Here is a 14,040-nt window from a genome sequence, read left to right as displayed (position 1 = left end):
GCCACGGCCCGGGCCATGTCCTACCCCTCCAGCCCCCCGGTGGGGGTGCCCAGTGGACAGTGTGGACCCCCTCTGCCCATCCCACACCCACCAGCACGCCGTGGGGTACCCAGCCTCGCGCACCCACAGGCCCCAACGCTCTCCTGGCGGGAATCGGTCAAATACAGCTGAGCACAACGAAGACATGGCTGGAGTCAGGGCCTCCAGGCACTACTGCAGTATAAATATTACTCAGAATAACCAGCGGACCAAAATCCTAATATCTAAAAAATTCCCACTACTTAACTTTAATAGGGTTATCCCATTTAAAAGGGTCCTTTATAAAGAAATAAAAAAATTTCACTCATTCTTCCTTAGCCCAAGTCCAGTAAAACATTCCACATTAAAAGAAAATGTTGGGGTTTTTTTTCTAAAGGAAAAAAAAAATCCTACAATCAGAATCACACACAGTTCTTGCTGCTGGCATTAATGCTACACACCTGTATCAAACCTCCCTCTTGCAGGTATTCACATGCTCTGTACTCGGTGACGATAGTAAATCTTGCTTTGTGAATGGGAAAACTGAGGCACCACAAATGTTGCAAATTGCAAAAGGATTTACTGCCATCCCCTCCTCCAGAAAACTCTTTATGGCACGGCCAAGAGCAAATCAACAGCCAAACCGAGGACAGAAACCAGACCTCCCGTCTCCTCGAGCTGTGCGCAGCCCGTCGCCGGCAGCACCATCTGATGCAGCACTGCAGGGCTGGAGCGCCCGGAGACAAAACCTCATTGACGCTGAGAAAGCGGCGGCGGCGGAGGACAGTCGGCATCACGCAGAGCTGGCGCTCCCGGGGTAGGACTGACTATATTTCATTGCAACAAAAGGGAAAAATAACAAAACACCATAGAAAATGTCTCCATAATATCACCGCTCTGCTCTTTCCCGAGCAGTTTGGATGCCACATGCTTTTCGCTGCCAATGTCATCTTTACATCTGGAGTTTGCCCTGCCTCCCACCCCCAAGCCAAAATCACTTCTCAATAGCCATAATAAATAAACAATAAACGCCTCTTGCTCAATTCTTGTAAAAATGATCAATTATTAGTCATTGCAGCCCAAAAGAGCATCTCACATGACTGTCTTCAGAAAGCTTCCCCCTCCTGCAGACTCTTCCCAAGGCAAGATCATTTGTCTCTGGTCTCTGAAAAACGCAGCTTCTTCAGGCATGAATGACCATGACCCTGCTACGTCAAGGCTGAGGAGCAAAATACCTCCAGAGTTTAAAGCAAATAAAGGCCTTAAGGTACAAACCAGCCACAAAGCAAGTGAAGTGTAGCTTACCCAGCAAGGCTGTGGGTTTTACATTGAATATGATGAGAGACAGACTGGACGCTGCAGCCTCAGAGCAGCAACTGGCCACTCCATCTTCTGTGTCTCAAGAAAAGTGTCTCTTCCCCAAGCTCCCCAAAGTTTTTAAGGTGTAAAGACAGCTCACTACGTGTAAAGTTCTGCCAGTGGATCTGGAGGCTCTGAATGGAAACCAGCAGAACCGAGAGGACAAGAGGGAAAAGAGAAAGACAGGAAGCTTAAAAAAAGTGAACAGAGAGGCAAGACGGAGCACAGCACTACCTAGCATGGCATCTTCTTTTTTCCTCCCCTACTTTCAATTTAATAAGCTGCTGCTGCTCCTCTCCAAATGTCAATTCACACAACACAGGAACTGCTGTTTGAAAGCTGTGATTATTCAAGGCACAAACACGTCAATCGAAGCCCAGATCCAGACTGTCACCGCGAGATAGCATCGCTCCGGGGACGCAGCAGGAAACGCCCCGACACAGGCACGGAGCCCACGAGGAGACCCACCCAACACGCAGGAAAATCGCAAACGGAAGGAGGAACCAGCCCCAGTGCCCCCGTGCTCATCTGCGACGGCTCAGTCACCACCTGCACCACCCTCTGTCCCCAAGGCCATCCCTTCCCAGCCCCACAGCATGCCCAGACACAGCCACCACTGCTCTGCCGTTCTGGATGAGGGAGGACCAAGGCTGCATGCTGAAGGCAGCCCAGCTGCCGGGGTAGAAGGGAAAGGACAGCCACCAGCCGCACCCACTCCTCCACGAGGGACACATCTCCTGAAGATGAAGGAGTTGCAGTTCAAAGCCACACAGACCATCAGGGTCACATCTGGTCTCACTGATCCCAGCTTCCCATGGACTTTGCTGCTCTTCATCTCTTCTCTCTCCAAGGGGCTACAGGCAGCTGCACCCTCCAGCACAGTGCTGGAGAGGGACCAGTAGCAGAGCTGCTCCCTGGCCTGGCAAGATGTGATCCTCTCCAAACCTCTCCCCTGCTTGGGCAGAAGGGTTACGGTCCCTCATCACTGGGCATGGGAAGCCACCACAGAGGGAGCCAGGACCTTGTCTTTCCCAAAAAGCTTTTTTACATGCTAAAGGAGCTTGTTCCTGATTTCTACCAAACAAGTAAACCAATGATCAAGCCAAGAACAGTCAGAAGGGAAAGAACAATAAGTCCCTGAAGGGGAAATCCTAGGGACAGGAGCAAGCCCAAGCCTTGAAGCTGCTCACCTCTCTGCCACCCAGAGCTATGCCCAGCAACATCAGCACCTCTAAAAGATGAAGACTCTTCTTGGGCTTGGTAATAACAATTGCTGCAAAATCTTTCTTCTTTCTGAATTTGAAGTGTTGGGGAGGATGTGCACCAGAAGACAGAGGGGGCAACAAGGACAGATGCCTGCTGCCTCTCCGATACTTCCTCTCTCACGGACAGGCTGATCCCTCAGCCGCTGCAAGCAACGCAAAAGGTCTTCCTCAGCACCAATGCTAATACACGGGCTGGTGTAAAAAGGCCCTTCTGTTCCTCTTGCTCATGGGGGTGGCACATTGTCCAGGTACCAGGCTGAAGCCTCAGAGCCAGGAGACTTCCTCTTGTTAAACAGCATCTCACCGGGGAGAAGGAGCGTGGGGACCAGCACCACCGCTCAGCTGAAAGCACAGGATGGGCATCTCTGCAAGAAAAGCTGTTTCAGGAGGGGGCCATATGCCCATGCTAAGTTCAACTGAGATGCGCGATTGACACTCATCCAGACGTTGTGGAAGGCCACCCAAAACATCCCTGTGAATATTAGGAAAAATAATTCCAGGGTCCTGGTCTAAGCATAAATCCAGCCACTTCCTTTCGTCTTCTTTTCCTCCCATGGCCATAATTTCCAATAAACTTGCACCAACCATACTACCAGTTAGCTTCTTCCCAGCTTCCAGTGGGGCATGGAGCCAGTTTCTGATGAGCTCAGCATGTTGCGCAACAGACAAGAGAGAGTGAAGGCAGGTGAAGCGCTCCAGCATGGTCTGCTCCTTCCAGGTGCAAGGCAGAGGGAACTGCAAGGGGTCAGGCACACAAAACATGCAGCGACCTCCCTGTGCAGGTAAGAGCTGCAGGCAGCCACGGGCTGAGAAGAAGCCCCCGCCTGCTGCAGAAGAGCGCAACAAACAGCGTTTCTCAGTCCCACCCCCAAAACTTCACAGGGGCACAGAGGAAGGAAGGACAAGCGAAAGGCGGCTCACCTCTGTGCTGCCAGCGTGTGCGAAGCCTCTTGGCACACTGCAAAACATGACACCAAACGGATAATGGCTTGACCAAGCCCTGTTTCACTCTTGCCTCCCCCTCACTACATCCCGGGCTCACAGCCATCAGAAGTTTTGGGTTAACCCAGGAGTGCTGCGACAGGCAAGGAAGTGAAGGATGGAGAGCTCGGAGCCTGTCCCAGCTGACCACATCACCACTTGTTGCAGGTTACCTGGAGGGGAACAACAAAACCAGACCAAGAGGAAACCCAGACCCATTCACCAGCCCAGCCAGCTACCTGGCTCGCCAAATGAGGTTGGGTTTGAGAGAAGGAGAGGGTTCGGCAGGCTGCCCAGCCACAGACTCAGCTCTTCTGTCCATCCTCGGGGCCCGGTTCCCCGCACAAGAACCTGCATGGGAGCTGTGGTGCCACAGCAGAACAATCTCCCGTGACCTCCCACAGAGTGACTGAGGACTCCCCTCCTCTGGTGCTGCCACTCTGGAACTGCAGGTCACAGAGCAAAAGGCTGGGGAACACGTCCTGGTGGACAGCGGAAGATGTTCCATGTCATCCACGCAGGGACAACAGCTTCTCCCACCTCGCTTGGCGACTCCGAGGACAGCGGCGAGCCAGAACCCGGGCTCTCCCCCGCAGCACGGCGCTCTCTCCCTGAAGATGAGCTTAGCACCTCTCCCACAAACAGCCCTGCTCCTGCCAAAGCCTTGCACCCCTGTGGGCAAGCCTCTTCCCGAGGTGGCTGTGGCCATGCGTCCCCCGCTGCAGCTGGCCGCACGTCCCCCCCCTTGAATGGGGAGCGGTGGCACCTGCTCAAAGCAAAATCACAAGTTCTTGAAGCAAAGGATCTTCTCTCCCTCGTGACACCCTGCAGCCCAGCCTTCATTCTTAAGTGCTTGTGGGAATCCTGCTTTCCTTATCCTCCTGCTCCGCTCTTGTCCCGCTGCCCAGACGTCACACCCTGCCAGCAGTGCAACCCCTGCAGCTCGAGGGCTGCTGCGTCCCTGCAAGCGAGGCCAGACCTTCCACGCTGATCGAGGCCACCGCCTGTTGTCCCAGGGCTCAGACAAATTTAGTGCTGTGTATTACAGGTAAATACTGCCAGACCCGTGATCCAGGATGTGAGAGACTGATACAAGAACCAGGCAATGTTGAGAAAAGCATCTTTTTTTCTCCCTCCATGATAGCATGCTGATAGTCTTAATAAGTAGCTAATTAGCAGTTCCTAACTAAATATCAAGGAGCCAGGAAAACAACCTGGGAGGATCTGGACAGAAAACAACAACTCGTTCATTCATCCAAGGCTCTGGCTGTGAAGGGAGCCTTCCAACCTACAAGGGTTTGCATAATCCTCCTCTTCTTGGCATCCTAGGCACCTTGCAGCCACGAATAAAGCAACATCCTAAAGACTTGTTACGCGCAATCGGGGCTTTTCCTTACACCCGCTGTGCGGGGAGGGCTGTGCACAGCCTTTGCTCTAGGGTGGCTGTTCCGTGGTGTGCAAGCACGTCTGCGCTCACACGAGAGGAGGTGTTTGCAGGAGAAGGTGATGAGGTTTGCAGTGGGTCTGACTCATACTGGGACTTCATCCCACACCCTCCCTCCACCTCCAGCACAGCTCCTGGGAAGCACCAGCGCACCGACCAGGGACCCGTCGGGTGCAGACCGCTGCTCTGGATGCCGAGCCCTTCACGGTGGATGCTCTCTCGGGCACAGGTCCTGCAAAGCACTTTGTTTTGCCCTCTACCAGGAGGCAGACCTCCACCATTTATTCAAGTCTGTCCTTGCAAACCATGACCCAGGAAATCCTGAGGGCTCACAAAACCTCACAAGCCGTTTTCGATTCCAAGCAATGGAGCTGCCTGCAATTACCTACCTACTCACAAGTGTCCCAAGCCCTGGTGTCCCCAGGAGTCGGCTACGCAAGCCTTCCCACAGGCCCTCCTCCCACACTGCGACTCGTTCTAACAATTTGATGGGCTGAAAGGAAAACCACGAGTCCTGCACGCAGCGGAGAGCAGTCACTCGGGTGCTGCAGCACTCCCAGGAGCACCGCTGCGATGAGCACAGCAGGACGGGCTCAGTGATGTGCCAAGATCCTCTCCGTGCACAACTTTTGGGAGAATTAGTAGCACCAGGAAATGAAATGCCTGCAGAGTATTAAAATTAATCCGGGGTTTGGACAGCTTCTCCACTGGGTAGCTCAGTGCTCAGCGGTCTGACTGTGAGTGGGCTAGATTTAAAAAAAAATAAAAATAAAAAAAACTCAAGGGTGCTATTTGAAGGGAACTGTTTTATAAGGATTTTATTTAGAGCTGGATTGTCAGCCCTGGCTTGCAGGCCTTATCTTTGTTTCAGTGCTAATAATCCCTTTCCCCATCATTTTTATGGCCCCGGCATGATTCCACTGGCATCAAAAGCACTGAAAGGCTTTGGCCGTCGACGGTTTTGCCAATAAACTTGTTCAGAGCAAGAGCAACTGGCCCAAAAATGTTAGTATTTCATCAGGATCAGCATGAGAGTAGAACATGATAAAAACCCTCAGCTGATCTGAAGGCTAACGCACACTACTGGCTGGGGGGCATTCGCTGCAGCAAATCCCCACCCCAGGCCAGGACCGTGGGAAGAGCACAGTGCTGCTCTCTGCCGCTGCTCCCGGTGGAGACCCGCAACAAGTGCCCTGAAGCCACTTCACACCCTAGAAAAGAGGCACTTTGGTCTGTTGCAGAGGCCACAGAGCCACCGAGGCAGCAGCTTGCCCCAGCATGGGTGGGCAGGAGATGCAGCCCACCCGGAGGCAGAAGGCTCTGACCATCACCTCCCCACACTGGATGGCTTTCACGAGCCAACTCTGCTTTTTCATCAGTGTAATATGAAGGATGCAGAGGTTTAAGTAACAGGCTCAAAGAAAGGCTCAGAGAGGGGCAAAAAAACCCCCAAACCTCACCAAGAAGGGCTGGGTTTGGAGCAGGATAAACCCCGCACAGATTAGGGTTGGATTTATTTTGTTATTTGTGCCCCTGGAGAAGCAGGAAAGGTTTGCTAGGATTTTGCAGGCCTCTGGCAGAAAGGGGTGGAAGCTTGCCCCAGCACTGTGGCACTCACCGGCAGAAGGGACCGTGCAGCCTTTCTGGTGGTCAGGAGCAGAATGCTTCTTGTAGGGCTTCTGCTCCGGCATCTCCTCGCTGTACGCCGTGGAGTCGAGGAGAGGAAGCCTGCTCAGGACCGGGGACTGCGGGATGCTGGGCAGTGTCCGGGACTTCCCCAGGAGCGGTCGCTGCAGCTTTCTGTCCAGAGACCTTGAGGGGAGAAAACACAGGGCATACCCATTTCAGTAGGTGGAATGGCTTCTTCAAGCCAGGACTCTTCTGTAACACACAATTGCCGCCACCGGTCAGAGAGCATACGGTCCTTCCCAACACCAAACTGCACCCTTCGTTCGCAAAGCTGCTGCTATTTCAGTAACGCCTTCTCCCTCGCCAGCGTATTTTAATTAGGATTTGCACCTTGAGCTGCAAGCCACAGTCAGCATAAACAGCACATGAAGCATTCTAGCACCCACCCCGCTTCACAACTCACCGATAATCAGAATTAAGCAAATAAATAAACCAGAGGGTTCAAGACTGGAGGGATACAAATTGCCTTCAAGAGAGTAGAAACCCCACTTAGCACTGAGCGCCGTCCGAGTGGTGGAAACCAGGTCACTCGGGGGTCCCAGGGACACACGCTGCAGGGAAGGTCCAAACTATAGCAAGACAGACTCACATAGCAGCTGCTGCAGAGGTCAGGAAGGTATCATGCAACATGTAGAAACACAAGTTCAAGGTCTCTGTCAAAACCCAACAGACTCTGATGATGGGGCTCAAAAGCTTGCAGGGGTGACCAAGATGCATGCCGACGTGCTAGCAGTGCGACCACGAGCCTCCTTCTCCTCCAACACCCCAGAGCATGCTGAGCCTCGCCGCACGGCATGGGAGCAGGTCCCCTTTCCGCTGCTTCACCCCACAGCCTCCCTCAAGGGATGGTCCTCAGGTGCCGTCCTCGGGGATGGCACTGGCCCAGGCCATGCTGCAAAGGTCCCAGAAATGTGATAAAAAGGAACAGAGGCCCAACAGCCCCGTGGTGTGAGGAGACGTGGCAGGGTCGCCATGTGCCAAGGGCCGCAGGCTGGGCTCACGCCGCGGCTTTCCAGCCCCAGCCCTCACCACCGCAGAGCCCACACCTGAGCCCGACCCGAGGCGCAAAGGGCCCCTCCTCCCACGAGGCTGTTCACAAATTTCATACTGAATGTTATGAAACCTTCAAATTCCCATCCAAAATTAAATTCTTAGCTGGTTTATGCTCATTTGTTCTTGTGCCAATATTAAACTTTAGCTTAAATAATTATTCCCCCTCTCCGGCGTTTGCTCCCATGATTAATTTCCATTATACCGCAGTCACAGCCCGTTTCGCCCTGCATTTTTCTAGGCTGATTAAAGCAAGTTCTTTCAGCCTCTTCTCACAAAACGAGCTTTCAGTCCCCACGGTTGTTTCCACACCCCTTGCTTGCCCTCCCTCCAGCTCAGACCTGGCTTCCTCCACCCACTCCAGAGCATCACGCAGAGCCGAGCTCCGGTGTGGACGCGCAGGGCGAGCGCTCTGCCTCCCTGCACATAACGGCACTAAATTTTATCCCATTTTCACTAAGCCGGTCCTCAAGGTCACGCAGGGAGAGTCTATCATGCAAAAGCTCCTGACCCTCAGCGGCTGCCTGTCACCGCTACATTTATGATGATCGTTTTTCACTCCCTTTACAAATGTGACAGCAGCTGCCGACTGGTGTCGGCATCTGATGTAATTCACGGGCGAGCAGCGACACAGGGGCCGGGGCAGAGCTGGGGCGCAGCGCAGCCATCTCCTGCGGGACAGCAACGCGTCAGGCACGCAGCAACGGACGCGGGCAGCGCGCGGGCGGAGGGCAGGAGCCACAGCCCCCGGGAGCCGGGCAGCCCCTGCACTCACCGCCGGCTGACCCTAAAAGTCGGAGCAGGGATGGGGAGCACATTCCGACATTTGGGTTAAGAAATTTATTAATTTCGGCATTAATTGCATTCGCCCTTGATTCCCAGGTGAGCTCCACAGAGCTGTCGCTGAGCGCCCTGGGGATGGGGACGGCTGCAGGGACAGCACCGCCCGGCCCTGGAGAGGCAGCGCCGCAGCTGCACCCGGCACACAGCACCATCCTGCCCACTTCAAGCCCCACGCTTCACTTGCATCGACGTGAAAAAACAAGCTACAGCAGGAGATACAAACCCAGAATTGGCATCCTGGGTTGTTTCTATTTCCGTAAAATGTATGTACCTCTCGTTGTAACACATTTCACTGGCACAAGACAACAGGGATGTAACTTAACACGTCGCTGTGCCGCATAAATGAGTCCTGGGCTCTGCCGGAGTTCAAAACATTCCTTTTTCCTGCATGTAAATCTCAGCGCTTTTAAACGCACCTGCGCATAGCTCCATCACCTGCAGAACAGCAGTGGCATTTTAAGTGCTAACATCCTTTTGTGCCTATAGTGCCGCTCACGCAAGTCACATGGGGGTAAAAAGGGAAGAATTCATGCCCTTAGAGGAGCAATCTTTAAGTTGTATAGCTGCAAGCAATGATTTATATCAGAAAAGAGCAAAGTAACTCGAAACCCGTTTCTATCTGAGATCTGAACTCAAATTCCCAAGCAAACTTCAGCTCTCTGGATCTACCAGCCCATGCACAACTCCAGAGACCTCAGCAGCAACTCTCAGCTGGGACCAGACATCTGCCGCTGGGAAGCCACACCGCATCTGCGTACGCTTCCCAGGCAGGCTCCACAGCTAGGCGTTATCAAGGATGCCACATCCCATTAGTAAAGAGCCCCGATGGAGTGTAAAGCTCAACTAGAAAAGCCATAATCAATGCTGTTACAGCCTATATTTAGCTGCTGTTTGGCATTTTGGTAGGAAGAAGAGCACATCATCAAGGCTTGACAAGGGTGGAAAAATCCTTCTGGCTGGGTGCGAGAGCCCAGGCAAGAGCCCAGTGACAGCTCCAGCACTCCCAGTCCACGGCCAGATGGGGAAGCGTGAGAAGAGTCACCAGGGCCAGGTCCCCTGCCACGCGTGCTGGGGACGGCGCAGGGCACAAGCTGGTTGTGCCAGGCAGGGTGCAAGCCCAAACCGCTCCGACATCCCCCACCCGAGCCACAGCCCGCAACACCCTGGGGCCACGGGTGCTGCTGCCCCAGGCTTTCACTGAAAGCAAACAGACTAACAAAAAAAAGCCACTGGGGCCAAAACAAAAGGTGAAAAAAAGGTCTCAGAAGAGGTGCTGTGTCCAGCACCTTCCCCACAGTGATGTCCTTACTGGATGGCTGCTCCATCACCCCAGGGTAAGAGAGGGGCTGAGCAGAGATAAAGGGAAGGGAGGGATAGAGAAAAGGCGAATGCTGGTTAACCCAGAGAAAGCCGGATCCGGCATCCCTCCTGCAAGCAACTGCATGCCGCCTGTACTCCCCACTTACTTCGATATGGGAGGAGCTGCCTTCCAGAGGGCACTTCCCAGCCCAGCCTGAAGGCTTGTTTCAGTCTCATTTTGAGAGGACAGGATCTCCACCTTACCCAGGGGAAGGATGGAGTCACCACGCCAGCCGCAGCAGAAATCCAGCAACACAACAGAGAGAGCATGTGGGAGGGAAAAATAACCCTAAACCCACACAATCCAAAAAGAACCCCCGTAAGTCTCACTGATTTACATGATTTTCCAGGGAAGTGAGTGAGAAAACCTCCTGCACACCTCCTGGAAATGCCCGAGGATGGTGACCCTCCGGAGATGTCCCGTTCCTGGCAAGGGGGAAGCCCTCACCACGCCACAGCACCCAGTCCCGGAAGCTCTCAGATAAACCCAAGTAGGCACTGGGCTAATCCAGCTTCCCCATCTTCCCAGAGCCAGGCTGCTCATGGAAAATGGGATTGACAGAAGGAGGTTAAGCCAGGGAGCAAGGCTAAAAAGGGAGAGGGACAGAGGAGCAGGGCACCAGCTGCTCCAGCGCTTGCTTGCCCGCTCCAGCGCTGTGGCTTGGTGACAGCCGTATGCCCCAACACGGGAGGCCATTTCCAAGCTCCGAGGGGGACAAGGTGTGCCCTGAAGAGCTCACAGACCCAAAAGGCAAATAAGAATTCAAAGAAAGAAGATGGAGAAGCCAAACGGCTGCTCCTCCTGCAGGACCGCACGACATTTCACAGGTATTGTTGGTGGCTTCTCTACACCCTCGGTCAATCAGCTCACTAAATCTGCCGAGCAAAGGAAGCTTATAAACCGTATAAAGGTTTGGGGAAGAACAGCTAAATGAGGTACTGAGATTAACCCGGGACTGACAGAGGATGGCAGGGACAGCAGCCAGGAGAGCCCAGTGACTGCAAACGGACGCCGCTCCCAGACCTTCCCAGCCAGCGGCCGCTCCTGCCTGTAACACGCTGCTCAGCCTGCTCCTCCAAGGAGGTGTAACTTAGCAACCTGACCATAAAAACTCGGCAAAGGTTTCAGCTGGATTCAGGAAAATGAGAGATGCTACAAGCCAGGAGGAGCAGTTACCCACCACAACCCTCTTTTGGTACTGGAGCAAGGGTAGCCGCGCCTCTGCTCAGGAAGGAGGGTGAAGGCAGTTCACCTCCTCCACAGCCTGAACCAGCACAACCTCTTACCACAAGCAGTGGCTGCAAAATTAAAAAAAAAAATAAACAAAACACCCACGTCCATTCCCTGAAACAGCTTGCAGGGACCCAGCTGGGTGTGAGGGGACAGGCACAGGGGGACAACATGTATCCCGAAGAGCGCAGAGCCCCAAAAGGCAAACAAGGATTTAAAAAAAAAAAAAAAAAAAAAGTGGAGAAGCCAGAGCAGGAGGAGATTTCCCAGCAGTGCTCAGCTCCACGGTGCAGGGTTCTGTCATCCCCATAATGCCTCATCCCACTTTCTGTCCAGGGAGAGGCCGAGCCTGCTGCTGCGGGGAGCAGAGCGGGATCGCAGACACGCCGCAGCCCAGACTGCGGGCCCCGGCCAGTCCAGCTCCCCGAGCCCGAAGCCAGGCACGGCTGCACCTCTGGCGCCCGGGAGCGCCCGGCGCTCAGCGGGTGCAAGCTCTGCTGCAGGAAGACCCTGTGCCACAGGGAAGAGGAGACGAGCAGCGGTTTGTGCAATGCCCTCCTCCATCCCCATGTCCGAATCGCAGCAGCAGACAAGAGAACACCTAGCTGCAGCTGGTTCCTGCAGAGGGGCTTCACAGGAGAAGGGAGCAGCGGGAGGAGAGGTGAAGGAGGAGGCTGCAGGTGCCATCGAAGCCGTTTCTGGACAGAAGCAGAAGGCGACAGCAGCCTCCGGGATGCAAATCAGCGTGGTCCAAAGCAGTACCCCACGGAGGGCAGGGAGTGAAGTTGGAAGAGGATGGCGCAGCAGCATGGAAGCCTGGAGAAGGAGCCTAAGGGGAAGCGATAGAACTGGGTGAAACACAGCGTGGCCTCAAAAAACAGAGCCCAAGGATTCAGGAAGAGCATAGCCTTCACAGGGCGCCCGCGCATGTTCAAATCACCGTATTGTGCTCTAGAAATCTTATCAACTGTTATCAAACCCTGAGTCACTGGTCCTTCTCCAGTGACCCGGTAAATTGCAAAGCCAGAGAAAATCACTGAGAAATCCTCCCTTCGCATTCAAAAAACAGCCCAACAGAAAATCTTTTCTCACTGCCCAGTGTACGTACCCGCGTCAGCTATCCAGCAGCCAACGCAGAAGCCGCAGACCCACATCACTTCTCATCGCGTGATCAGCGGCGGCAACCCACCGCTTCCTTGCAGCAGGACCCCCTGTTGCGCAGAGCCACGATTTTAGCAGGAGGGAGAAAGCAGCCGACTCCACCGAGAGAGGCAACCATTTTAACAGAGAAGCCTCAGCATCGCTGCACGGGACGGCCGAGCCCTGCGCACGGTCCTCTCCCCACCCTCCTCTCCATTACTTGCAAGGTGCTGCTGCCGTGTCCTCCCCTGTTCCCAAGAACATCCCTGGAGCACAAGAAGTTTGGACAGTCATAGTCCTACACTGGGGACCACGCGACCATGCTCGGTCGCTGCTTTTAACAATTTGGGACCCGAGAGGAGGCAGCAGCAACCCCTTCTGCTGCCTGCACAGAGCACAGCTGGTGTCCTTCGCGCAGGAGGAGCTCAGCCGCGCGACATCTCTCTTCCCAGTTCAAGCCAAGCCTCTGCAAAACTGTGGAGGGGGCTTGTAAGATGGGGACAGACTTTTTAGCAGGGCCTGTAGCAATAGGACAAGGGGTGATGGGTTTAGCTATAAGGAAGAAATGTTTCACAGTGAGGATGGTGAGACACTGGCCCAGGTTGCCCAGAGAGGTGGTGGATGTCCCATCCCTGGACACATCCCAGGTCAGGCTGGACGGGGCTCTAAGCACCCTGCTCAAGTTGAAGATGTCCCTGCTCACTGCAGGGGGTTGGACCGGATGGCCTTGAAAGGTTGCTCACAACCCAAACCATTCTACGAAAATTGTCTTCATGCTGTTAAAAAGTAACAGGGGCTGAGGAGTGGAGGATGATAGCTGAAAACAGAGCATCTTTTATCTGGCTATGAAACAGTTTCAAAGCAAAACAAAAACCAAAACAGCATTCAGCTTGCAAGTTCAGAAAAGAAAAGAAAAACCACACAAACCATGTGAAGCTATAAAAATACCTTCCCAAGTTCAGCTGTGAGCTGGCAAATACCATTATTTCTACCAGCTGGTTTGCAAAACCTTCCTCTCCTGTCCTCTCTCTGGCTTAAAGTGCATCTCTCCAGCAGGGGCCATCACCCAAGCGCGGAATGAAATGCTGCCGGGAGTCAGGGCAGTGATCGCTCCCGTCCCTGCAAAACTGCGTTTCCCTTAGGACGGGTGGCACGGGCTTCGGGGGCTGCCGGGAGGTGCAGGAGAGGAGGTCACACACCCCGTGTGCCAGGAAACACAGCGAGGGCCTCAGCAAAACTTCCAGAAGAGCTACTTGGAGGAGGAGCACCCAGTGCCCGTTGCCACCTCCAAGTCCTGCCGTGCCCCGAGCCCCAGCCCTGCTCCCAGCACCCACCCTGCTGGGCTAGAGGTCAGTTACCAAATTTCCCAGAAAAAGGCCAAAAGTCCTTTTCGTGGCAGCAGCTGCCTGCGGAGCCCCGAGCGCACCGGGGTGCAACAGCCGGCGTCACACGCGGCGACTGCCAGCACCACTGACAGCCTCTCGGCCCACCGGGCGTTTCCTCAGCGCTAAAGACCTCCGGCCGCTCTGCCGGCACTCGGCCCCCAGCACCACCGACGCCGTCCCACCGGCCCAGGCTGGCCACAGGCAAAGCCACCCCCGGCCAGCCGGGCTCACACTGCTTCAGGGAATCAAGGTAAAAAAAATGCTAACGTTTCACTT

The 14,040-nt window shown here is 54.3% G+C and overlaps 1 protein-coding gene across 1 annotated transcript in view; it reads right to left on the bottom strand.

The window, feature by feature from the left end:
- The window catches only part of LOC309410313 (ankyrin repeat and fibronectin type-III domain-containing protein 1-like), a 195,914-nt gene that overhangs the window by 169,516 nt on the left and 12,358 nt on the right, over positions 1-14,040 (bottom strand). The window contains exon 2 of the mRNA XM_082006689.1: positions 6,686-6,879. Within this exon, the coding sequence (XP_081862815.1) occupies positions 6,686-6,879 (194 nt within the window). The remainder of the gene's footprint in view (positions 1-6,685; positions 6,880-14,040) is intronic.

Source organism: Phaethon aethereus (genome assembly GCF_964289735.1).
Source record: "Phaethon aethereus genome assembly, chromosome: 15".
Taxonomy (NCBI): Eukaryota; Metazoa; Chordata; class Aves; order Phaethontiformes; family Phaethontidae; genus Phaethon; species Phaethon aethereus.
Note: the sequence above shows the minus strand (reverse complement) of the source record. Positions and strands in the feature narration are given on the sequence as shown.